The 24324-nt window shown below is 43.8% G+C and overlaps 1 protein-coding gene across 3 annotated transcripts in view; it reads right to left on the reverse strand.

Moving 5' to 3' along the window:
• The window catches only part of DCP2 (decapping mRNA 2), a 30460-nt gene extending 6143 nt beyond the window's left edge, over positions 1-24317 (reverse strand). The window contains exons 1-11 of one of the 3 annotated variants that reach the window (XM_083464613.1): positions 24112-24317; positions 22652-22841; positions 12588-12739; positions 8864-8991; positions 8398-8496; positions 6678-6830; positions 5533-5645; positions 5289-5399; positions 1536-1668; positions 1145-1246; positions 408-459 (exon numbers count right to left, since the gene is read on the reverse strand). In XM_083464613.1, the coding sequence (XP_083320739.1) occupies positions 408-459; positions 1145-1246; positions 1536-1668; positions 5289-5399; positions 5533-5645; positions 6678-6830; positions 8398-8496; positions 8864-8991; positions 12588-12642 (946 nt within the window). In that variant the 5' untranslated portion in view covers positions 12643-12739; positions 22652-22841; positions 24112-24317. Of the gene's footprint in view, positions 1-407; positions 460-1144; positions 1247-1535; positions 1669-5288; positions 5400-5532; positions 5646-6677; positions 6831-8397; positions 8497-8863; positions 8992-12587; positions 12740-17487; positions 17731-22651; positions 22842-24111 lie in introns of those variants that run through there. The other 2 variants (XM_083464611.1, XM_083464612.1) reach the window with 2 other exon arrangements.
• Positions 24318-24324: the final 7 nt, after the last annotated feature.

Genomic DNA, 24324 nt, shown 5'->3' on the forward strand with positions numbered 1-24324 from the left:
TTGTGGATGGGTGGGTGTATGCGTGAGAGGGAGGACTGGCTGTATGTGTGTATGAGTGAGAGTGGGTTGGTGAAGAGACTCTCAAGATCACCACTACAAAGGTGGGTGACTCTGGCTAGGTCCACTACCAGCAACCATCCCTTAAAACATGACCCCAAAGGAAATGCAGTTCTTGGGGGGGGGGGAGTTCCCTAGCTGCCAACTAAGATATGAAACCAGCATGTATTGTATCCTGGTTAGCAAGCACAGCTGCACTCATGGCTAGTGCCTGGTTCTATATACCATGGTTAAGTGGCTTGAGAGCCTTACATCTGAACCAGGGTGTCATGTGTTGCTTAAGATACAATGCACAGTGAAAAATAACCAGCAAAAGTGCTAACTTCAGAATGTAGCATACGCATACTTACCTGTTTCAAAATTATCTTGAAGTCTCCTGGGGTGTAACTTCTTTTCACATTTCTGGTTAAGAAGATAACTGTATGAGTTTGGGTTTTGTATTAGTTTTGAGTTTTGTTTTAAATGTATCTGGCAATGGATGAAGAGTGCAGAAGAGATGCCTCTTACCATGTAGATATATTAAAAAATGCAGAATTAGGTTGCTATACCTTGAAAGCTACAAAGAAGAATCTCTTTTGCAGGCCAAACTAACTTCATGGAAGGTTACCACAACCCAATGGTCTTTCACCACATAAAGAAATCTGAAAGCATATGTATGTCCTGTGGCAACTCATACTGCAAGCTCTAACCCCTTTACTTTGCATTCTTTTCTAGCTAACTGAGCCACACATGAATCCGTTACTACTTTTGCTATCCTTCCCATGATTACTTTTGAGTGGCAGTTTACCAATAGGAAGCACAACAGATTCTTCTCAACTACTTCTGGGCAAATCCAAATAAAGTTACGAGAGGACCCTTCCCCACTTCCTTTTTAAACCCAGCCAAAATCTGGGACAGGTCTCAAGAGCAGCAAAAGCCCAGAAGCTGACAGTGTCCAAGCCAACATTTTATCTGTCCACAGCCTGTCTCAGCGCGAGGGCACCTGCAGCTCCAACTATCACTGCAATCTTCTTGATACCCTCTGTGATTCTACAGTACTGCTGACCATTCAATGTTCTTTACACTTATTTACCATTAAACAACTTACCAAAGTTTGGTTCTGTTTAGCTGGCTGACTTTGCACTCCGTTAGTTTTCTTCTTTTGATTGGGAGTGTCTTGGTATTGCTTTCTACCATTGCTACGTGGGTTCTGAGCAAACCACCACACAAAGAAAAAAAAGGAACTGAAGTTAAAAATCCATGGCCACATCCTGTATGCTTATGCATATATTAAACTGAATGAAATTTGATAACTATATTGCAGATGATTAAAGTACTGTGCATATGCTTAGTAATTCTCCAATTACCGTAATATATACAGTCTTATTCCCTTAAGACACAAGCTTGTGAAGTTTGAAAGTTAAAATGCCTCATGTACACAGAAAACCAAGTTTCACAGAATTTGAGCTAGCACAAAAATGTATTAAAAAGAAACTCACCTTTAGTTTTAACGCATCAGATGGCTCAAAATGATTGTTATATGGCTTCTGTTGCTGCAACGGCCTTTGTTTCGTCCACTGGTCTCCTGAAGGACCATCTGTAACCACTGGCTGGCTATAATGGAGTTTGGATCTAATCCATCAAAAAAAGGGGGGAGCAGGGGGCTTGTTTAGAAAAGATCAACAGCAGATTATGATCACAACAGCTTTAACTCGAACTGCTTAGGTATTCCCTACATGAGACTATATTTGCCAATTAACCACTGCGACAGTATGTTATAGATTTCCTCTTTAGGGAATTACTGCTTGTTTCAAAGACACTGCAAAGTGGCGATTGCTGTTGACAAATGCATGATTCTCAGTCCACTCAGATTCATTGCTTGTCAATGCTTATAGTGACAAGGTACAATATGGTGCCGAGCGGGGGGTCACCTGCCTTGATAGCAAGTAACAGAAAAAAAACCACCACTGCACTAGGAAAATTTCATTGAGCAGCACTCATCAAATGATGCCAATGGCACTGGAGCAACTAAGGGTTCACTGATCATTTACATGCTTGCAATTCTACACACATGGTGGACCAGTAGAGATGTCAACTACAGTACATACCAAGTAATGAGAGATGCAAAGTATATTATTCAATTTATTACCTGCCCTTCACCAGCAGGTCCTGGGGCATGTGTGGCCAATTCCACAATCTTTTCATCTCTACAAAGGTGTGATCAAGTTAGGCTTGTGGAAATTTTACCATTATGTGCATTACATTATTTTGCCACATCATCAGCAAATCACAGAAACATCCATATGTATCACAGAGGCAGACACATTGCTCCACTGTCCATACAAAAGTGTCCATTCTCATATGTCTGGAACCAAGTGGTGGTTTAAAGAAAAGACAATATGAGATTTATTGCAGAGGTCTCTTTCCAATATGGAACTGTAAAGCCTGCATGTAAACATTGTTTGTTAAATTTGTGTCCCAGGGGAAAAGAAAGGGCCAGTGAACCAAAACGCCACATCACTGAATAACATTTTCCTGCAGTTCAATGCATTTATTGAATACCCACGATACAAGCATACAGCAGTACCTGGCAGTATTTTAAACTACTACACATTCATACATATTCAGCACTTGCAATGAACTGTAGGTGAACTTGCCTGTGATCCTGTTTGATTTGTAGACTGCCATTTGATTCAGAATTCTGAAGGCTGCTACATTTCATATGTCAGTTTACCAAGCACCTGTTCAGTTGCCCCTAATTATTGGTACGCAACTCAAGAATTTGCTGCTTTCAAAGACTTTCACTGATGTCTTGCCAAGCAACAAGCTATAACCATTCCTAATTTAGGTTGGAAAGACTGCAGTCCTATAGCCATACAACTACGTAGTCCTTCTGTCTTAACAGCCCAACACATCCTTTCACTCTTCTTGATCCACACTGCTCAGTGGTCCAGAAATCTCCTGTCCCCTGAAATGACTCAGCCCTTGCTATTCCTTATGCCTCACTTGCTCCCTTCAAAACCTTCCTCAAAACTTTTCTGGAGGGCCTTTGGAACAATTCCCTAGTCCTGATACCCTACTGTAACTAGGCTGAAATATTGAAATAATGGCACTGTTTACCCCTTCCTCCATTTTCTTCCTTCTGCTTATGTTTAGACTGTAAGTCCTCCAGGGAAAGGACCAGCCAAATCTGTTCTAATTAAAGTACCACTTACATAGATGCCAAATGTATTAATACCACTGCTGTTGATAATGCTAATGATGATAGTTATGTACTCTCAGCATCCACATACACTTTCCCTGAGAATAAGCCCTTTGCATATACAGTGGAACCTCGGGTTACATATGTCCTCCTTATGAACGCTTTGGGTAACAAGCTCTGCTAACCCAGAAGTAGATGCTCCTGGTTGCGAACTTTGCCCCGGGATGCGAGCAGTAGTCAGGCAGCAGCAGCAGGAGGCCCCATTAGCAAAAGTGCGCCTCATGTTAAGAACGGTTTCAAGTTAAGAACGGACCTTCGGAACGAATTAAGTTCATAACCAGAGGTACCACTGCAATAGGTTTTACATTGAGCTAAAAATGTATGGGATTGTACTGCAAGTCTTTTTTCCTCTAACATCTATACTGGTTAACACTTCTGTAAAATAGAACATTATTAATAGAACATTCCATCATTCTTTCGCTCCATTTAGGTGTTATGGACAATGCTTGGGGTGGTATTCAACTAAATAATTGCACAAATGGCGGCTTCCTGTTTCCAGTGCACCAGAAATGGACTCTCTCCCAACACCAATAAAGCTGGGGGGATTTCATTATCTGCATTTCTCTTTGGTTGAAAGAGGTACCAGGCTCTTGCCTGCAGTTTGCCTGGCGGTCTGTCACTTGCTTCCCCATGGAATGAGAGGGCAGGCAAAGGCACTGGGTGCATGGAGCACTCGTGACCCCCCCCCCATCCCGTTCCTGGAAGCACGGGTTATCCTGTTAATTGGATTCTAATTGGAGTAAACTACAGGTGCGTGCCAGACGATGAGACAAGAAACTGCAAAAACAACCCAGCTACAAGGATGTAAAAGGTTTGGACTGAGAGATTTCATTTGGTGAAAGAGAGAACGGAGGGAGGGGAGCCCACAGTCTGCTTCTTTAAAGTTTTTCTCTACATTTATGATACGGCAACCCTCCCTGGGAATGCAAGTTTTATTAAAAATATCTGCACAAGTGAGGACAGAAGAAATTGGAATATAACATGGAATTTAACAAAATAGGACCTGTGTGTGTGAGAGAAAGGAACAGAGGGAAGGCAGGGGAGAGAAATTCTATGCTTTGAAACATAGAGCAAAATCCTCCCTAACCTCCATTATCCAAAGGAATGTATTTGAGATAATTGGCGATAAATCAGCAGTAGGGAGCAAAGGAGTCTACCAGCTGCGGGAATCGAAGTTTTTGGATTAACCATCTGCAGTCTGGGTTCAGACCATTCTTCCTAGGCTGGAAAAATGGTGAAGATGACTTGTTTACTAGAAGCCGAATCACAGGATGAAGTGATGCAGCGACTTTTGGAAACTGTGAGATAACAGCTTCTCCTGGGGTATGATGGGGACCATCAACAGGAATGAAGGCTACAACACCATATATGGATGGGAAAACACCAAGAAGAAAACTGTCACACGCAAGAAAGAATAAGGATTACAGCTAAAGTTCCTCACTTGAAACTTTATAAATTATCGATTATACCAACACGAATAGAAATCACAAGATTGTAGCTGTTGTACAGGGGATTATTATAGCTGAATGGAAATTATTAAAATTTTGGAATGCAGAAAAAAAGGAGAAGAATCAACTCATCAACTCTAGCATGCAAGGGGGCCAGTTTAATTAAATCATATAATTTGACAGTTGAATAATTGGCATTAGTAATTGTATTAATTGGATAAAATTGGTATTGCTATAATGAAGCTGCTATTGGAACAATATTGGAAAATCAGTAATTTTTTAATGTATTTTAAAAAAATAATGCACAAATGGAACAAATCCCACTCAAAAATCCCAATGGGAGTTCCTCCTTCTGCTCCTCTATACATGCCCCACACCAATCCCAAATTGACTTCAGAGGGTTGGGGGAACCCCAGAACAGATTTAGGGGCCAAAAGGGAGAGAATGTTTCATCTGCACAAGGAAATATCACTGATTTCATTAAAATTATATATAATGGCTATAAGGTTACTGGTAGATTTCAAGTTGAGCTAATTTGTTACCTCATTTTTTCCATGTTGGGTTTAGGTGGTGTGCTACTACTAGTTGATGAGAATCCATTGTCACTATCAGAAGAATCTCCATACCGTCGAGAAAGCCAGTCTCTCAGTGGTCTGTGGAGAAGGTAATATTGGGTCAGCAACATCCAGCTTCTTAGGGCAAATTTTAGAACACAAAAATAAAAATTTCCTCAACACAGAAGTGAAATATAAAGGACTGTTTTTCTCTCTCTCGTCCTGAACACACCTGATGAAGGGAATGGCCATGAAAAACTTGTTAGGTGCCAAACCTAACTTGGACTTCGGAGTCATATCATTTCTATGGCAAGGCAATTTGTCAATTGAGAACCATTCAATGTTCTGAAACACAGAAAAGAGATTCCTTATATTACACATAAATAATGGACAGGGATAAGAATCTGAAATAACATTGCACCTAGTCAGAAAACAGCATTCTTTGCCATCTCTAGAAAATCACTGATTAAAATTCAGTTCTATATGTTGCACACCCACCAAAAACAGAAAACTCGGAATATCCCCCCTCAACTGCAAAAAAAACTTAATGTACTGCAATTTCTTCCTAGATGTTGATCTGGTTCAAACATAACACTAAACCATGTAGATAATGTTAACCATAATTAGTAAGCCATGGTTAAAGCTGAGGTGTCTGGCAGACAAACTTTGGTTTAGTACATCACAGAATAGAGAGCAGCTAAGCCTTAAGAGCAGTCATGATTTTGTTGCCACACTTCACCCAGGGTTCTGTAGTTTTTGGACCATGAAGGCATCTTAACCATGGTTAAGGACATCCAGATTTACACATAACACTAAGTTATGATAATTGCTAACTAAGGTTTATAAACCAACTACAAAACTTGTTTAACTGGCAACCTTTATCCTTAGGTAATAAAAGTTAAGCTGAAAGGCTTGGTTCACACATAATGCCAGCCCGTGGTTTAGTGTTATGTGCAAACCAGACCATTTAGACTGCAGATCACCCCTAATATGCATGTTGCCTTGACCCTCTTCTATGTTCTTTGTCTACAGTTTTCAAAATGTGCTAAGTGCCTATGGAATCAGGTTCCCCCCCAACCCCAGGGCCTGGACTTCATGAAAGTAGGCCCAATGGGCAATGAAAGTAAAAAATGGAGCATACAAGTAATATATCATGAGAAAACAGCATTTAGCTGTTTCAAAATGAATACTTCCATGTGACTCTAACAAACAAGACAACAATATGATGCTGGTGTCCTGCATACCAGAACGGTGCACTAGAGAAGGACTCCTTAGAACATTTGACCACTGCTTTAGTCCTGCATAAATCATTATTTTCTCAATACCCAATAATTTGATCAGACCTTACAAAAAAAACACGCATGTAAGTCTATTTACCCGAATCTCTCTCCTTGTTTTGGGATTAAATTTTGTGTCCTTTGGAATTCCTGGAATGATGTACAAGCGTGCCAGCTGATCATTTATTCGCAATTCAATATAGTCATCTTTATTGATGTAATCTTTTATATCAAATCCAGTTTCTTCAAATACCTGAAAATACACAGGCCAGAGTAAAAAATTGCATTTGCATTTTAGCTGCTGAGCAACTAATTATTTCACTTTATAGTTCAAAGTAATGAAAAAGTTGACTAATACTTTTCACTTGGGGAACTATATGTGAGTGAAAATACAAGCTCTTCACTACAGCTTTAAAAAAATATATGAGATTCTCTTAAGAATCAAACATACACTGCAAACCTCTCCAAAATATTTAACAATCTCTACAGCAAGTTTTGACAAATAAAAAACTTTACAATAGGGTAATTGCACATCTTATAAATATACTGAAGAGCCCAAAATGAAAAGAGTAGGTGTATCCTTTCTCAATTTTAGCATAATATTTATTACAGATATTTCTACACTGCTTTATATGCATGCATCTCAAAGCATTTTCTCAATACAAGACACAATTTAGAGAAATTTGATGCTTCCAGTAGCTGGAAATCTTTTTCTCTGAATCATCCACTATTGTTAATGCTATCCCCTTTAGCAGTTTTTAAACTGTTTCTGGGAATCCTGTACATCCTTAGAAGCTCATCAGGGTTTCCGCTATGAAATCAATGCTAGCAAACAAGCATCCTTGAAAGACAGTTTGTTCACAGCCACCTTCTCTTCAAGTGTGTAGGAAAGCACTGAATATGTTCTAGGTCATACCCTTCATGATCACTGGGAAAACCCTGCACAAAAAGAGCTTCTAAGCTCTCTGCCTTGTTTTCAGGCTCTTGGAGTATCCTGTGAGATCTTAAAAGCTCTCTGCCTTGTTTGGGGTGAGGTGAGGTAGGGGGTAAGACTCATACGGCACTAGTTGGGTCAGGAAAGTTGTAATTACACATGTTAAAAGCACGAAAGCTGTGAGTTACCTATAACATCATCCAATTTTAATCAAGAGAAGAACTATAACCTATTTATTACATTGGCTATATAGAAAATCTTAACACATATAATGTCATCTATGAATTTAAAATACTTTTCATACTTTTCATGCTTCATATTAATTCCAGAGAATATTTATCCAGGTAGGGGATTATAGAATTCCCTCTGTTGTCTCTCACTCGCAGTACTAAAAATGACAGCAAGCAACTCAAAAACCCATTGGGGGGAAGTTACTCAAGATGACATGCATTGCGATCCTGTATGTTTACTTTGTCCTTCACCAGAAAAGCACAACAAGTTTTTATTTTATGTTGAGAAAGGGAAACTGGTTACATAGCAGGAAAAGCAATCAAGGAGGCTGTCCATAAAGCAAGCCTTGCCCTACAACAACCAGTTTCCCTATCTTATGCCACTTGGCACAAAGTATGACCAATATATAAACAGCATTAATACCTCTTCTTTAAAGTAATTCTTACATAACTGTGTACAATATTATTGGACTGAATGTCAATGAATGCAAAGGAATGGCAGCAACAACAACGTAAAAAGTTATACCCACGTTTGTCATATATCAGGGGACATAAAAATCACCACCTGATAGAGAAACACTAATATGGTACATGCACTTGAGGCACATAGGAAAATGTCAGAGACATCGTTTTGAGCATAAAAGCAACTCAGTCACCTCTCTAGCAGCACAGTCGTGTGGAGCTTCCTCTTTATTCACTTTCCCTTTTGGAAATCCCCAGCCAGATTTTGCTAAATAACCCTGGACCAGCAGCACCTGCAAAATTTAAGAAGTAAATTCAAGACATAATTAAGCACTTAGAAGAAGAGAAGTAGTTGGGGGGCATAAAATTGTGTTAAGCACCAGTGGGATTGGGAAAGTTTCTTATTTACAAGAACGATACACCAAAATAAATGGTTGAGAAGGAAGAAAATCCAGCACACATTCTTTTCTTACAGTGAGGGAAAGAATCTCAAACGATATATATTATTCAATTGTAAAACTAGTATTTACATTAAAAGGTATCGTTTAGGAGGTTTTGAAATAAGTCACACCTAATGATTTTAATGTTAAAATCTAAATCAATATTAATTCCATTTTCCAAGACATAAAAAGAAATCCTTCAGATCAGTTTCACACTTACATTTTCAAGGCTCTCATCGAGAATAATGGCACCATAGGTTGGCACTCCCATTTTGTATTCTTTCCATTCATCTAAAACCCTCTGCACATCTTCACCTTGAGGCAGTAAAAAAGGACAATGACTGAAAAGTATAGGAAGTCAAGGAAATTCACTGCACCAGGACACACGTTTTCACTCCTCAAATCATGTTTCCTTTCTTTCTTTCTTTGCCTCCAGCAAATCATAATCACTGACATTAATGAGGGAACCTTCACACCACCGAGCTTTAACACCAGTGGGTTGGTTTTTCTTAAGAACTGCCATGGGAATAATTGGGGGGACGGGGGACGGACCTGATATGTTAAGTCACTTGCCTTGTTGCCTGTGAAGAATCTTGAGGCACTTTAAGTTTGCATAGGGATGCTTTCAGAGTCTGAAGCACCTATCTGAAACACGTATTCCACCACCTTAGAGCTATACAGTGGTGCCTCGCAAGACGAAATTAATTCGTTCCGCAAGTTTTTTCTTCTTGCGAGTTTTTCGTCTTGCGAAGCACGGTTTCCCATAGGAATGCATTGAAAATCAATCAATGCGTTCCTATGGAGACCGTCCGGGGACAGAGGGGAAGCGCCGCTCTGTCCCCTCTTTTGAAGCAAGGGGCGGCGGGGAGAAGCGATCTTCTCCCCGCAGCCCCAGGTCCGGGGACAGCGGGAAGCGCAGCGCGTCTTCCCCGCTGCCCCCGGACTTCTTTTGAAGCAAGGGGCGGCGGGGAGAAGCGATCTTCTCCCCGCAGCCCCAGGTCCCGGGACAGCAGGAAGCGCTGCGCTTCCCGCTGTCCCCGGAGCTTGCGGGGGAAGCTTCGTTTTGCGAAGCAAGCCCATAGGGAAATTCGTCTTGCGAGGCAACTCGAAAATGAAAAAACCTTTCGTTTTGCGAGTTTTTCGTCTCGCGAGGAGTTCGTCTTGCGGGGCACCACTGTATCTCTGTCACTTGCCTTGTTGCCTGTGAAGAATCTTGAGGCACTTTAAGTTTGCATAGGGATGCTTTCAGAGTCTGAAGCACCTATCTGAAACACGTATTCCACCACCTTAGAGCTATACAGTGGTGCCTCGCAAGACGAAATTAATTCGTTCCGCAAGTTTTTTCTTCTTGCGAGTTTTTCGTCTTGCGAAGCACGGTTTCCCATAGGAATGCATTGAAAATCAATCAATGCGTTCCTATGGAGACCGTCCGGGGACAGAGGGGAAGCGCCGCTCTGTCCCCTCTTTTGAAGCAAGGGGCTGCGGGGAGAAGATCGCTTCTCCCCGCTGCCCCTTGCTTCAAAAGAGGTCCGGGGACAGCGGGAAGTGCAGCGCTGTCCCCGGACCTCTTTTGAAGCAAGGGGCGGCAGGGAGAAGCGATCTTCTCCCCGCAGCCCCAGGTCCGGGGACAGCGGGAAGCGCAGCGCGTCTTCCCCGCTGCCCCCGGACTTCTTTTGAAGCAAGGGGCGGCGGGGAGAAGCGATCTTCTCCCCGCAGCCCCAGGTCCCGGGACAGCAGGAAGCGCTGCGCTTCCCGCTGTCCCCGGAGCTTGCGGGGGAAGCTTCGTTTTGCGAAGCTTCCCCCGCAAGCTCCGGGGACAGCAGGAAGCGCTGCGCTTCCCGCTGTCCCCGGAGCTTGCGGGGGAAGCTTCGTTTTGCGAAGCAAGCCCATAGGGAAATTCGTCTTGCGAGGCAACTCGAAAATGAAAAAACCTTTCGTTTTGCGAGTTTTTCGTCTCGCGAGGAGTTCGTCTTGCGGGGCACCACTGTATCTCTGTAAACTGGCAATGAGGGCACTAGTCTTTAAAACTACACAACCTAAGCTATGAAAGGGGAATGGGTCAGATACACGGCATGGCTAAATTTACAGATCAATGAGCTAGCAGTACAAGCTGGCCAGTGTCCTTTAGGGTAGGATGTGTTCCTGGTGCCCTGAAGGGGCAGTCGTGAGGCCCAGTTCGAGAAATCATCACTGAATCCTGTCAGGCAAAAGGCCCATCTAGTCTACTGTTCTGTTATCACAGTGGCCAAACAGTCCACCAGCACTCTCTTGGTTACAGATTAATCTCAGTCAGCTTTGGGGTCAGAAAACTGCCTTGTTTCCCTTCTTGATGACCTATGCAAGTAGATGGGCAGAGGAATATTCCGTCTGGATCGTCTCTGTGGGTTGGGAGGGTTCTGCTCTATCATATTTCCCTGCAAGGCAACTGCGTTCCTCAGATCGGGCGCTGCTGAGAGTACCGTACGCCCCAGAAGCACACCTAGCTTGTCCTATAAATGGGTTTTAACGTTATAGCTTCAACCACTCTGTGAATTTTGCAGTCTAAAAGTAGTATATACCGTATTTTTCGCCCTATAAGACGCACTTTTTCCCCTCCAAAAATGAAGGGGAAATGTGTGTGCGTCCTATGGGGCGAATGCAGGCTTTCGCTGAAGCCTGGAGAGCGAGGGGGGTTGGTGCGCACCGACCCCTCTCGCTCTCCAGGCTTCAGGAAGCTATCCGCTAGCCGTGGGAGACCCAGCTCTCCCAGGGCTAGCGGAGAGCTTGCCAGCACTCAGAAACTTGGGGAGCGCTGAGCTCCGCACGTCGCAAGCTTCGGGATTAGAGCAGCGCTCCGCTAGCCCTGGGAGAGCCGCAGGTCTCTCCCACGGCTAGCGGAGACCTTGCCAGCACCCAGAAGCTTGGGGTGCACTGAGCTCCCACGCCCCAAGCTTCGGGATTAGCGCAGCGCTCCGCTAGCCCTGGGAGAGCCGCGCGGCTCTCCCACAGCTAGCGGAGACCTTGCCAGCACCCAGAAGCTTGGGGCGTGCTGAGCTCCGCACACCCCAAGCTTCGGGCTTAGCACAGCGCACCTGGGGGGGGAAATAATTTTTTCCCCTTTATTTCCCCCCAAAAAACTAGGTGTGTCCTATGGGCCGGTGCGTCCTATGGGGCGAAAAATACGGTAAATCATAGCACTTCTTTTTAAAAGTCTCTGCCTAAGAGTCTGGCATGCAGCAGTAAGAAGCCTAATGATCGGCTGTGGCCAGGCAGGTGAGAAACAACAGCTTAAAGTAATTTTAGAATGCATGCTACCCCCACCCCAGAAAAAGCATGAGCTGATTGGCATTTTCCAGTTTTACATGCATTCATTACATAGCAACAGGAACCACAAAAATCAACAGAATCTACTTGTAATGCCTCCAGGCCAGAGCTGTGCATGCATTCCAACAAAGGGCACTCCTGCACAAACCAATTTCCCCATTCATTTCTGTAGAAAGGATAGCCCACTCTACATTAACAATGAGTGAAATTCTGTGCCATTCCCACCTCCAATCACATAGAAATTGTGTAATAAGCACATTTTAAAAAAAAAGTAACAGAAAGCACACATAAATACGTGCAGCAGTGGTTAATGTGAAGAACTTCATAAATTCCAATTCTGGAGATCCCTTGCCTTAAAACCTAATCAGAATGATTCCAAAAGAGGTTACTCTCAAGTGTCTCATGACACAGGTAAATTGCCAGGGCACCTGACATCTCTAGGTAGGGTTGAGAAATACTTTTATCTGAAACTCTGGAGAGCAGCTGCCAGTCAGTGTAGACAACAGTGAGCTAAATGGGCAAATAAGAATAATAGTCTGTTCTCAGTATGAGGCAGCTTCCTGGATGGCACTCATGAACACAGTTTCACCACACATAGTTCACCAGACTACAAAAAGACACAGTAATACAGAAAAGGATATCAGCTTTAGCAAAATCTCTTATCCCACACTGAGGTAATCCTGGTGTGTTCTGCATGTAGAAATCCAAGTAAAACCAATGGGCAAGCTCAATCTGAAAACACACTCGAATGGCATTGTCCCGTTCCTCGCTGGGAATGTGCAGAATAAATCGACTGTAGGGAGGGGAAAAATAATTTTATGAACCAGTCACTGAAACATCTAAAGCACAAAGAACTCCTAAATTACAAAAACAGCAAGCGCAAAGTCAATACGTTTTATTTGAAAAGGACCACACATATTTGAAAAGAAGCCACAGATAAATTTCAAGACATGTATTCAAGATCTGGGACATTTTAGTGACAAACTCCCATCAGCCACCATGAGATTAGAATCCTTAAGCTTCATGCATATGAGTAAATACTATGGTTTACATAGGACCTTCAAATGTTTTCAGCTCTCCATGATTCAGCACCACCGCCATGAACTTCACTTGAAAGCTTTGAAGGGGTTATAAAAATGCAGGAATTGTCAGGATGTTTGTAATATTTGACAATACATATTTTTTTATTTTACTTAATACACTTGTATACTGCCTTTTCATAACTTAACGTGTATTACAATGACTGCTAATAACAGATAAAAATGCAATGCAAGACTAAGATAAATCTAGCAACAAAAGCTAATGAACTAAGGCCAAATGAAAAAGATGTGCCTTGCAAACCCTCCTAAAAGCTAGTACAGTGGTACCTCTGGTTAAGTACTTAATTCGTTCCGGAGGTCCGTTCTTAACCTGAAACTGTTCTTAACCTGAAGCACCACTTTAGCTAATGGGGCCTCCCACTGCTGCCGCACCACCGGAGCACAATTTCTGTTCTCACCCTGAAGCAAAGTTCTTAAGCCAAGGTATTATTTCTGGGTTAGCGGAGTCTGTAATCTGAAGCGTATGTAACCTGAGGTACCACTGTATAGGCATCTGAGTGAAGACGTTCAACAGGCTTGCATTACTTGTGTAAAAGCCTTGCTTCTGGCCATTATGGTTCTTACTTTGTGTGTAATAGGTAGCTGAAGCAGAGAGCATTTAATGTTTGAAGCTCACATACATACTAGGTGGATGAAGAGAGGCTCTTTGTGAGATACATAATTCTAGTTTTATTATCAAATAAAAGCTGTAGCCTCAGTTGAGTGCATATTTTCTCAGAAAAGTTGCTGGATTGGTATTTTTATATCAGGTTTTAGTGTTTTAACGAAAACACTTTGGGGATGCAAATAAATATTTTTAATTTATTGGTTAATTTTATTTGTATTTCTTCCTACAACTTAAACCAAGCGAAGAGAAAGGACTTTTTGGGAGCTGTTTTCATTTTGACCAAAAACCAGGTGAGTTTCATGTTGCAGTATTATCCAGCAACAAGTTGATTTAAGGTCAAAAACTCATAGTGAGTTCTGTAACAACTGGATTGGTTATAAATGGACTTTCATGTTATTAATTTGATTCAATATTTTATTAACTATGAGGTTTAATCAATTAAATATGAATAAGCAAAAAAAAATAATCACCACTATTCTGAAGCTAAAGGCATACTTTGGGTGAGATCCAACATCATGCATGCCCCTGGACACAATGGGATTTCCCCTTCCTCTCCTCCTCCTTTTGCCCTAGCAATGGTCCCGGTTTAAAAAGCCAGGATAAAATCATTCAAATTGGCCACCACATCAAAGTCTGACATGAATCTGTTGGTTTGTTTCATGGCTGGACTTCTTACTTACACAGAGTAACTGTTTTTATCCTGCAACCCTCATGACACTGTTCATTGCAACTCGATGGGTAAGGTAAGGACTAGGTGTGGCATAGAGTTTGTACAGAGTTCCTTCTGACATGCCCTATTTTCTCAAGCTCAGTTTCCTATCTCAAATAAGGGAGAAAGTATTTTAGACTGAAACTGGTGTACCCACCTTAGGAAGAAGAACCCCAAATTTATGAAGTCTAAGCATCATTTAACACCCTTGTATCTCATCTAACAGGTTCAATCTGACAATAATTGCCAGATATTTAATTTTTGCATGCCTGGGGCTTCTCATCTCACTTAATAATATTAGATCATTGAGAAATCATTATTGTACAACAGATAGGGGTTAGCAAAGAAGTTAATTCTGGAATTTAATAACTGATCCTGGATGGTTGAGCATTCTTCTGGATAGCAAGAACTCAATAAATTTGCTGGGAAATACCAGGCTGGGAGCACAGAATACATTTACAGGCACATGCCAAGATGAGGAGGAACAGCTGACATATTTTACTGGATTCTCTCCCTTTGACATTGCCTTAACATGCAAACATTAAGTGGTATGAAAGCAAAATGATGTGAAAAGCATTATCTACCGTATTTTTCACCCTATAGGACGCACTTTTTCCCCTCCAAAAATGAAGGGGAAATCTGGGTGCGTCCTATGGGGCGAATGCAGGCTTTTGCTGAAGCTTGGAGAGTGAGAGGGGTCGGTGCGCACCAACCCCTCTCGCTCTCCAGGCTTCAGGAACACACCCGCAGCCTAGGCAGCCCTGCGGGAGGTCCCGCAGGGATGTCTAGGCTGTGGATAGCAGCCTGCCGCCCAGCGCGAGGGGCGCCCTGAAGCAGAGCGCCCCCCGCGCCCAGCAGACATCCGCAGCATGGGGAGCCTTGCAGGAGTTCCCCGCAAGGCTCCCCACGCTGCGGATAGCAGCCTGCTGCCCAGCGCGAGGGGCGCCCTGAAGCAGAGCGCCCCCCGCGCCCGGCAGACATCCGCAGCGTGGGGAGCCTTGCAGGAGTTCCCCGCAAGGCTCCCCACGCTGCGGATAGCAGCCTGCTGCCCAGCGCGAGGGGCGCCCTGAAGCAGAGCGCCCCCCGCGCCCGGCAGACATCCACAGCGTGGGGAGCCTTGCAGGAGTTCCCCGCTGGGCTCCCCATGCTGCGGATAGCAGCCTGCCGCCCGGCGGGCAGGGCGCCCTGATGCAGAGCGCCCCTCGCGCCGGGCAGACATGGGCCAGCCCCACAAGCTCGGGGGACAGCAGGGAGGCGCAGCGCCGCCATCCCGCTGTTCCTCGACCTGGTTCGGTTTCCCCGACCTGCTTTTGGGGGGGAAATAAAGGGGGGGAATTCCTTTATTTCCCCCCAAAAGAACTTGGTGCGTCCTATGAGACGGAGCGTCCTATGGGACGAAAAATACGGTACTTTTTCTCCACATTTCAGTGTGTTGTCAGAAGCAAAACTGGTAAATAAGCTGGCAGCCCTACTTGGTAAAAGCAGCATTTCCAGAGCAGCAGTCCCTTTGATATTCTCTCTTGCCTATCTACCCTTCTCTCTCACCTTCCACACCATCTCATTACGTTTCAACACTTTGTGGATGAGTTCTCCCTCTGACTGCTATCCTGTTGGTAAACCAAGTACCGTTATCCTCCATACAGATCCACTAAATGGGGGCAAAACTGGATCCCTACAGTGTATCCAAAAATTGTGTTTCTGTTTTTAGAGGGATTCCCCCCCCCCACAAAAAAACAACAACAGTAGTGGTTGAGATCTGCACATGTGAACTGCCCTCATACTATGTCTGAACAGCAGCAGTAGAAAGCAGTGCCCAGATGCCAGATCTGGGTGTTTTAAAGCTGCTTGTTTCCTTTTGACACCAGACCCAAAAAGGGGAAATGGGGGTGGAATCTGACTTGGAGGTAACAGCAAGTGCACCTCTACCAAGTCCAACATGACCGCTCCCTAAAAGGATCCTTCAAAACTGTCCCTTCACAGTTAAAAATGCCATGGAAGGAGGCTTCTCTATTTTCACAAATGTTGGAGGATATGCCATAATGCTCCTGGGAAGCCACAAAACAGACTTGGGAAACGTTTTTCATATATATATGATAAACATGCACTGGACTACAGGGGTACCTCTACTTACGAACGTGATCTGTTTCGGGGTGCCATTCGCAACCTGAAAAGTCTGTAAGTAGAGCGCTGCTACTGAGCATGCACAAAGTGCAATAGAACACCTCCGGGTTTGCCCAACCAGAGGTATGACTGTACAGTACACTGTAAAAGACGTACAGGGTGGAACTAGGCTAAAATGAAAGTTATAGATGCTGAGGTATAATAATTCCATCAAACTGCACATGCTATGTGTACACTACAATAACACCAAAAGTCTAACAAAACTATTTACAAAACCACCTATTGTCAAAACACATTGTGGATGTTACTTCAAAAACAGTAGCTATACTGACTTATGCTGCAAAATGACTACCTAATTTTCATTTCATAACTTCATAGCGGCATGAACTTTCCATTTTAAAATTTGGGAACGTTTTTGTGTGTGTATGTGATCTTCAGGTGAAGGGCGGTATAGAAAATCAATCAATCAATCAATCAATCAATCAATTAACTGTTGTGGACGACACATTTCCTTAACCCTAATCCACAAAAATATGCATCATTTCAGTGCTACGTTCAATATATATATATCTGTGCATTGCGCGCGCGCGCGTGTATATACACACACACACACACACATATACATATATATATATATATATATATACACACACATAGTCTCGCACACAGACACGCGTCGTAAGAGCGCGCGCACTTTAAAGCCGCCTATACAACCGACGACTCCCTCTCCCTCCCCGCCACTTGGGCTTATAGCTAATTAACCGGCACCACCAATTTCTGGGCAATTCTGAGCCGCGAGATTCTAAGCCTGGCGGGACTTTTAACTGAGGGAAGGCGACGCGGTCTCTCTCTCGGGTCCCGCCTGAAGGGCGGCCGCCTCTCCGCCAGCTCCCAGAGGAGGAGGAAGCCGGGGCTTCGGGCGCTGCTGACCCCCGGGAGGTCTCGCTCCGGCCCTTCCCCACAGCCGGCCGCCTCCCCGCTTGTGGGGGTGGAGACGTTAATACCTGCACAGGTCGTCCAGGACGCCGCTGGGAATCTCGGCCCGCTTGGTCTCCATGGGGAAGCAGCGCGGCTCATCCCGACTCCGCGGGGCCCACAGCGCCGCGCGAGACGGACCTTAAAAGTGGAGGGGGGGAGCGAGCGAGAGGGGAAACGAAACGAGGCGAGGCGGTTGGAGGCGGGACTACGCCGTTTCCGTCCCGTAGGAAGGAGGAGAGGGTGCCAGCGAGCCAATCGTCTCTCTGTTTTTAGTAAAGAGAGGCGGCGGGGTGGGCAAGGACCCTTGCTTCTCTCAACCAACCGCCGCGGCGAAAGGAAAGGAATGGACTAATCGGCCTGCCCGCTGCTCAAGACGGACAGCGGAGATAGCCAGTTAAGTCGGCGAAGGACCGTGAGCGACGGGCGGGGCGACGAAAGAGGAAGGAGAGGAAGGGCTCAGCACCCAGGGAAACGAAAGAAACGTTAAAGCTGCGCGTTAATAAATAAATAAATCAGATTTTAAAAAAATAAAAATAGGGGGCGGAGCTTTCCAAAATGAGAGCCGCCCAGGCTCAAACCCGCCTGGCAGTCACACCCCGTAACCTGGAAGCTCTTTCCCCCTTGCCCGATTCCGGCTTATGTGGGTTGCTCAGGAACTCTGCGCGCTCTGCACATGCTCAGGGGATATGGGTAGATAAGTGAGAATTTCCCAAAACCAGGCAGCTCCTTATCAGCTTGTGATCTGAGCTTCTTGGGTAATTCTCAGCCCCTCCATATGAACACGAGTCAGATTTGTAGCCCGATTCTGCGCGGGGTTGGGCCCCTCCAGCTCCGTTGATTTCTACGACTTCACGCACGTCTTAAGGCCTAGGATAGATAGCGTGAGAATATCAAAGCCCATTTGCTGAACCTACCCCATAATGCGAATGCATTTTCTGATACTTCCAGAGCTCCGCATATAAAGCTAGATCACTCAAAGGGTAGTAAAAAGCTAACAGGCTTATTGTTCAAAACAAAGGCCATGGCAAACTTGTGTTAGGCAATAGTTTTAATAATATAATACGGAACATAAATCAATATATTTTTTTTGCAAAGCTTCTGAGCATTACAACACATCTTGTGCTTCTCTGTGACATCTTCAATTCTAATACAGTGGTACCTCGGGTTAAGTACTTAATTCGTTCCAGAGGTCTGTTCTTAACCTGAAACTGTTCTTAACCTGAAGCACCACTTTAGCTAATGGGGCCTCCCGCTGCCGGAGCACGATTTCTGTTCTTATCCTGAAGCAAAGTTCTTAACCTGAAGCACTATTTCTTGGTTAGCGGAGTGTGTAACCTGAAGCGTATGTAACCTGAAGTGTATATAACCCGAGGTACCACTGTATTGTTTTGCCATTTTAAAATCCACTTTGCCAACATCTGTTGTCCAAAAGAGAGAAGTTACTAAAGACAGCAACAGCTTAATTTCAGGTTAAACCTCCGAATCGGCACCAAAAAATACAGCAATTTTATCTAACTACTTTTCCCCAGTGTTTTTGTTTTGCAGCCAGTGGATAGAGGGCCACTCTAAGTGTTACGAAACTATTATTGTCGCTCCAAAGAAACTGAACCATTTCTGCCTGGGTTAAAGGGTAGTAAAAAATGTGCCTGCTAGTCATATGCGGCTGTACAGTTTTCCTTTGCTGAGAGGCTCCACAGAGAAAGCCCCACCCCGCAGGCAGCATGAGCAGCCAGCCTTTTATGAACACTCATGATTGTGGTTTTACCATGCAACTTGTTAATACTCCTCTTGTCATCAAAGGGAACTTGTTATTCCACCTTTCGCTAACTGAATGTCTAGATTTATCTAAGACTATGGAGACTTTCAAACAAGAGAGACTTCAATAGTGCAGTCAACTCAGAAGTAAGCCATGCTGAGCTCATCTGCAAAATACTAAACTAAAACGTGGGAATGGGTTTTTGTGACCTTCAGATGAAGGGCGGTATAATTAATTAATTAACTGCTGTGGGCGACACATTTCCTTAACCCTAACCCACAAGAAATGCATCATTTCAGTGCATATATATATTCAGTTCAATATATATTTGTTCATTGCATTCTATGCACAGCATTCTCAGCTGACTTCCCACATAAAAGCATTTCTATACAGTATCCGTTTCAGCCACCAGAGGGTGGCATGCTTTTTTGTTTTTGTTTTGTTTTGTTTTTTTAAGCATTCAGACAATGCCTACAACAACAACAAAGGATAGCCAGACCTTTGAGAAAAAGACAAAAGGCTAGGATGGAGCAAGGGCTCTGAAAACTACAAACTATGAGATTGTAAATAAACCTGTTTTCAGTATTCCCCATCCTGTTAAAAACAAAACCACACATGTTCCCCTGAAAATAACTCACTAACAACCTGTATTTGCTGGTATTAAACTATTTATTTTATCTTATTCATGTATATGCCCCTCTCCCTTCAAGATAGTATCTTTCAAAGATGGCTTATGAGTAAAAACTGTATAACGGTGCAATAGCTATAGCCCCTGTTAGATGGTCCTAATCTCAGCTAAATTGTTTGGTGCAGGCTTATTAACCCATTTTTGCCATTCAAGTTGTTAAATTTCATATTGGTTATCTGGACTGTCAATTCCCTGTGCCCAGTCTGAATACTGACCTTGTTATTTCTTTACAGTTTCATTCATTGGTTGCCTGCCTACAAAGGGTGGCTTCTTGTTTGATTTTGCATTTAGAGGGATACAGTGACAAACCACACACACAATTGTGAAGGACACCTGTGTCAAGCTCCACTTGAAAATACATGGAAGCTGATCCCTGATCAGATACCACTTTGCACTTGCTCCAATTTTAATATATATTTTTGAACAGAGTTATGGAAAATAGCACACTACATTCCAAAACACTCTTTGCCACTGCCTGTAGAGAAATATACGGTAAGCCTTTTTCTGAGAATAATAGAAAGTAATAATAGAAATAGTTGAGTTGAAAGTTTCCAGCAGACCAGAAATAAAATGGCCTTGCCTGCTCCTGTGTTTTTAACCTCAGGTGCATTTGCAAAAGCTTTTCACTGAGTACAGATAAACATCAACAGCTGTTCGAGGCAGGAGAGCAAAGCACTCTTAAAGGCATATCAAAAGCATAAAAATGACTTCAGAGCAACTTTACATGTAGAAATTAAGCTGGCGAGTGGAGACGGAAACAGTGAGCTCTTCACCAGGTTTTGCATGTCATGTTACAGAACTAGTAAAAAAAAGTTGTCAGCATACTAAGTAGGACCTTGATAATGTTCTGCTTCTTGTTCCAGTATCCTAACTCTACAAAGAAATGGGCCAACCCACAGAATCACAGAAGACCAAAAAAAACCAAACCACATGATGCAGAGAGCCATTCTGCCAAATTATGCATTTATATTTGATGCTCTGTGCATACAGTACTATGTGCGTACCACAGGGATTTCAACTATCGTTTTTGTTTTGACACTGAATAGGAATACACGGCACTGGCAGTCAACTTTCAAATACCGGCTGTCTCACAACATGTACTTCCAACACAGCAGCGATGCTGTAATGTCCCTTGTTGAAGGTTTACGATGCCAGCATCAGCAAGCTCTTTAGTTGCTATCAGTCCATCCAGGAGTGCCACTTTTATGCCAAAAACTCCAGATTGTACATAAGCACTACCATTTCAACTGCAAAAGCTGACTCACTGTATACTTGTCGCGTATTACTGGATGCTTGCAAGGAAGTGCTTTTCCTTTCAGTACTTAAAATGCTTCCATAAAATTGCAGAGGATAAATAATAATGGATGGCACATAGGTAAGCCTTCTACTGAGTTCAGCAAATACAGTGGTACCTCGGGTTACATATGCTTCAGGTTACATATGCTTCAGGTTACAGACTCCGCTAACCCAGAAATAGTGCTTCAGGTTAAGAACTTTGCTTCAGGATGAGAACAGAAATCGTGCTGTGGCGGCGTGGCGGGAGCAGGAGGCCCCATTAGCTAAAGTGGTGCTTCAGGTTAAGAACAGTTTCTGGTTAAGAACGGACCTCCGGAACTAATTAAGTACTTAACCCGAGGTACCACTGTATAACCTATGGGAATAAAATACCTACATTCCCCGTTGCAAAATAACAAGAAATCAGTGGAAAATAAAGTTTGGGGAGCAAAGGAATGCAGCATAATCTACAAACTAACAATCTCTTATCTAGGCCTACTTTGTATCTCTGCAGTCCCAACTCTGTAACTTTAGCTCCAGAGATGACTAAAAGGGAAGTGCGGTTGTGGAACTACTACAGTGGTACCCTGAGTTACAAACACCTCAAGTTACAAATGACTCAGGTTACAAACGCTTCAGGTTACAAACTCTGCTAACCTGGAAGAGTTACCCTGAGTTGAGAACTTTGCCCCAGGATGAGAACGGAAATCGTGTGCCGGCGGCACAGCTGCAGCAAAAGGCTCCATTAGCGAAAGCACTTCTCTAGTTAAGAACAGTTTCAGGTTAAGAACGGACCTCTGGAACAAGTTAAGTTTGTAACTAGAGGTACCACTGTACTATCCTTCTCTCTAATTGTGAGCTGATGAGTGCCAACAGACATTTAAATAAAATGGGCCTATTGTGAAACAAGAGGGAGTATTTTTCTGTGTACAGTATAACATGCCCCCATGTATAAGACATGGGGGACTCAAAATTTAGAAAATGGGGGGAGATTGCCCAGAGCTGTTGAGCTTTGGGGGGGGGGGGATGCCTGAAAACGCTCACCCGACTGGCCAACACTTCCGATAGCACATGATGCAGAAGCCTCCAATTCTGTTTCCGATCACCGCCAGCAGCCACCAATTGACTGCCCAAAGCCGCAGCAGTGGCCAATCAACAGCAGCCATTGCCACAGCAAGAAATCACCCACACTAATGCCAGTGACAATCTACTGCTCGCAGAAGGAAACAATCCGCCGTCACCCCTCTGCACTACCCATGTATAAGACGCCCCCAATTTTTTACCATTACCAAAATGCCCTAAATCAGTCCACTGAGCATGTTCAGTGGCCCCAGAATACTCAACGTCTGTTGGAAGCAGAAATGGAAATCAAGCAAGGGAATTGGACAGAAGATAAAATGGATAGAACATGGTGACCCGTATCCACAATGCACACATGACAGACTGCCCTGTTGCATTCTGTGTTTCCTACCTATTTACGGGAAGAATCAGGGTCCAAGTCAACGGTGCTCACCAGAAGATGGCAGCTAGGAGAGCCTGCAGGCAGGGAAGCTCAACATCATTCCCTCTCCACTCAGCAGCCAGACAAGTTAGATGTGGAACAGCTGGAACTAGTTGCAACTTCAGGTGATCTTAAAAAGGCCACCTTCTTATAAAAGAAACTGGATAAAGGGGGTAAACTTAACTATTTACTGAGCGATACTGATGACTTTGTAACTTATAAAGTAGCACTCTATGTGTTGGCAGCTAAGAAGATCAGGAGGAAAGAGCTAGATAAAATAGCGGTCAACTGCAAAGGGGATTCGAATATTTAATTTGGCACATTTTACTAGAAAATCTTCTGCTATTCTATTTGATGCAACAAACAATCTTAGTAGTTGTGACTGTGGTTTATATTGTATGTGTGGTACCTGATGGTTTTTATGGTTATTGCAGTTTTTCCTCTTGTTATTTTTCCGAATGATGCCATGGCCTATATCTAGCGCAATAAAAGTCTATGATGATGACAACGAACTATTTACTGTAGCTTTTCTTCTGGCTAGGAAAGAGTGGATCTAGAAACAGTTTCTTTATCCCTTAGAACTGACCAGCACCCTTCAATGAGAACCAATGTATTATGTAAAATACAGTACCTTACATAATACATTAAAAGTAAAGGTACTGGAAGGGGGGGAAAGCACAATCGGTCAATACCTTTTACTTGGTCAAACTAAAACATTATAAAACAGCAGTCAAGCTTTCAGGTTGACCATAATTCTTAATTGGGATGGATATTAAAGCAAGAGGAGAGAGGGGACAGTGAATTAAAGGGGGGGCAGGGAGACTGAGATGACATGCACACCATAGGATCCAATTCCTAGGCCCTTCGCCCACCCCCAAATAAAATATTTGAGAAGGCCACACCCAAAGTTGATGGACAATGCCATTCAAATAGTGTGCGCCATGCGTGTGATCGATTATGTAGGGTGGGACTTACTCGCTTCCCATGGGCGGAGCCAGTATTTATTTTAGGTGGGAGAGAAGGCTTTATGTGGGGCAATGGCAGATAACCAAGTTATCTGCATTGCAATTGGTCAGTTAGTTAACTCTTTTTATTTATTTACTTGATGGGGGGGCAGCTACCCCTGCCCCCCCAATTCTGTATTCAAGTTGGCACCCCTGACGCACACCACACATTCAAACACATTTAAAACAGTTGGCTCCCCTGCGCCAATCCTAGGAGCTGTGGTTTGTTAAGATTGCTGGGAACTGTAGTTCTGTGAACTACAGTTCCCAAGATCTGGAGGCAGCCTTGTCCTTTACGTCTATGCTGAATGTGAACGCGTGGGTGTGGCTGTGTGCTGTCTCTCTCTCTCTCATGCACGTTGGCAGAAAAGACAGAAAACACCGAGCTGCTATAAATAAGCAAGTCCCCTGCACCCTCGTTCTTACAAGGCCTCAATTTGCAAAGGCCGATGCGTGGAGTTTCAAACGACAGGGTGGGGTGTGTGGGTTTGTGGAAGGAAAAAGCCTTCGACGCCCAACCTTGCTATTCTCCTGCGCCTTTTCTGCGTGGGTCATTCTACCCGGGCTCCCCGCCTCCCCAGCCACGCGAAAGCCCCGTGCCTGGGTGTGGCTCCTTTGCAGAGAATGGAGGCGGAGGGC

This window comes from Podarcis liolepis (assembly GCF_965112155.1).
Source record: "Podarcis liolepis genome assembly, chromosome: 11".
NCBI classification, from domain to species: Eukaryota; Metazoa; Chordata; class Lepidosauria; order Squamata; family Lacertidae; genus Podarcis; species Podarcis liolepis.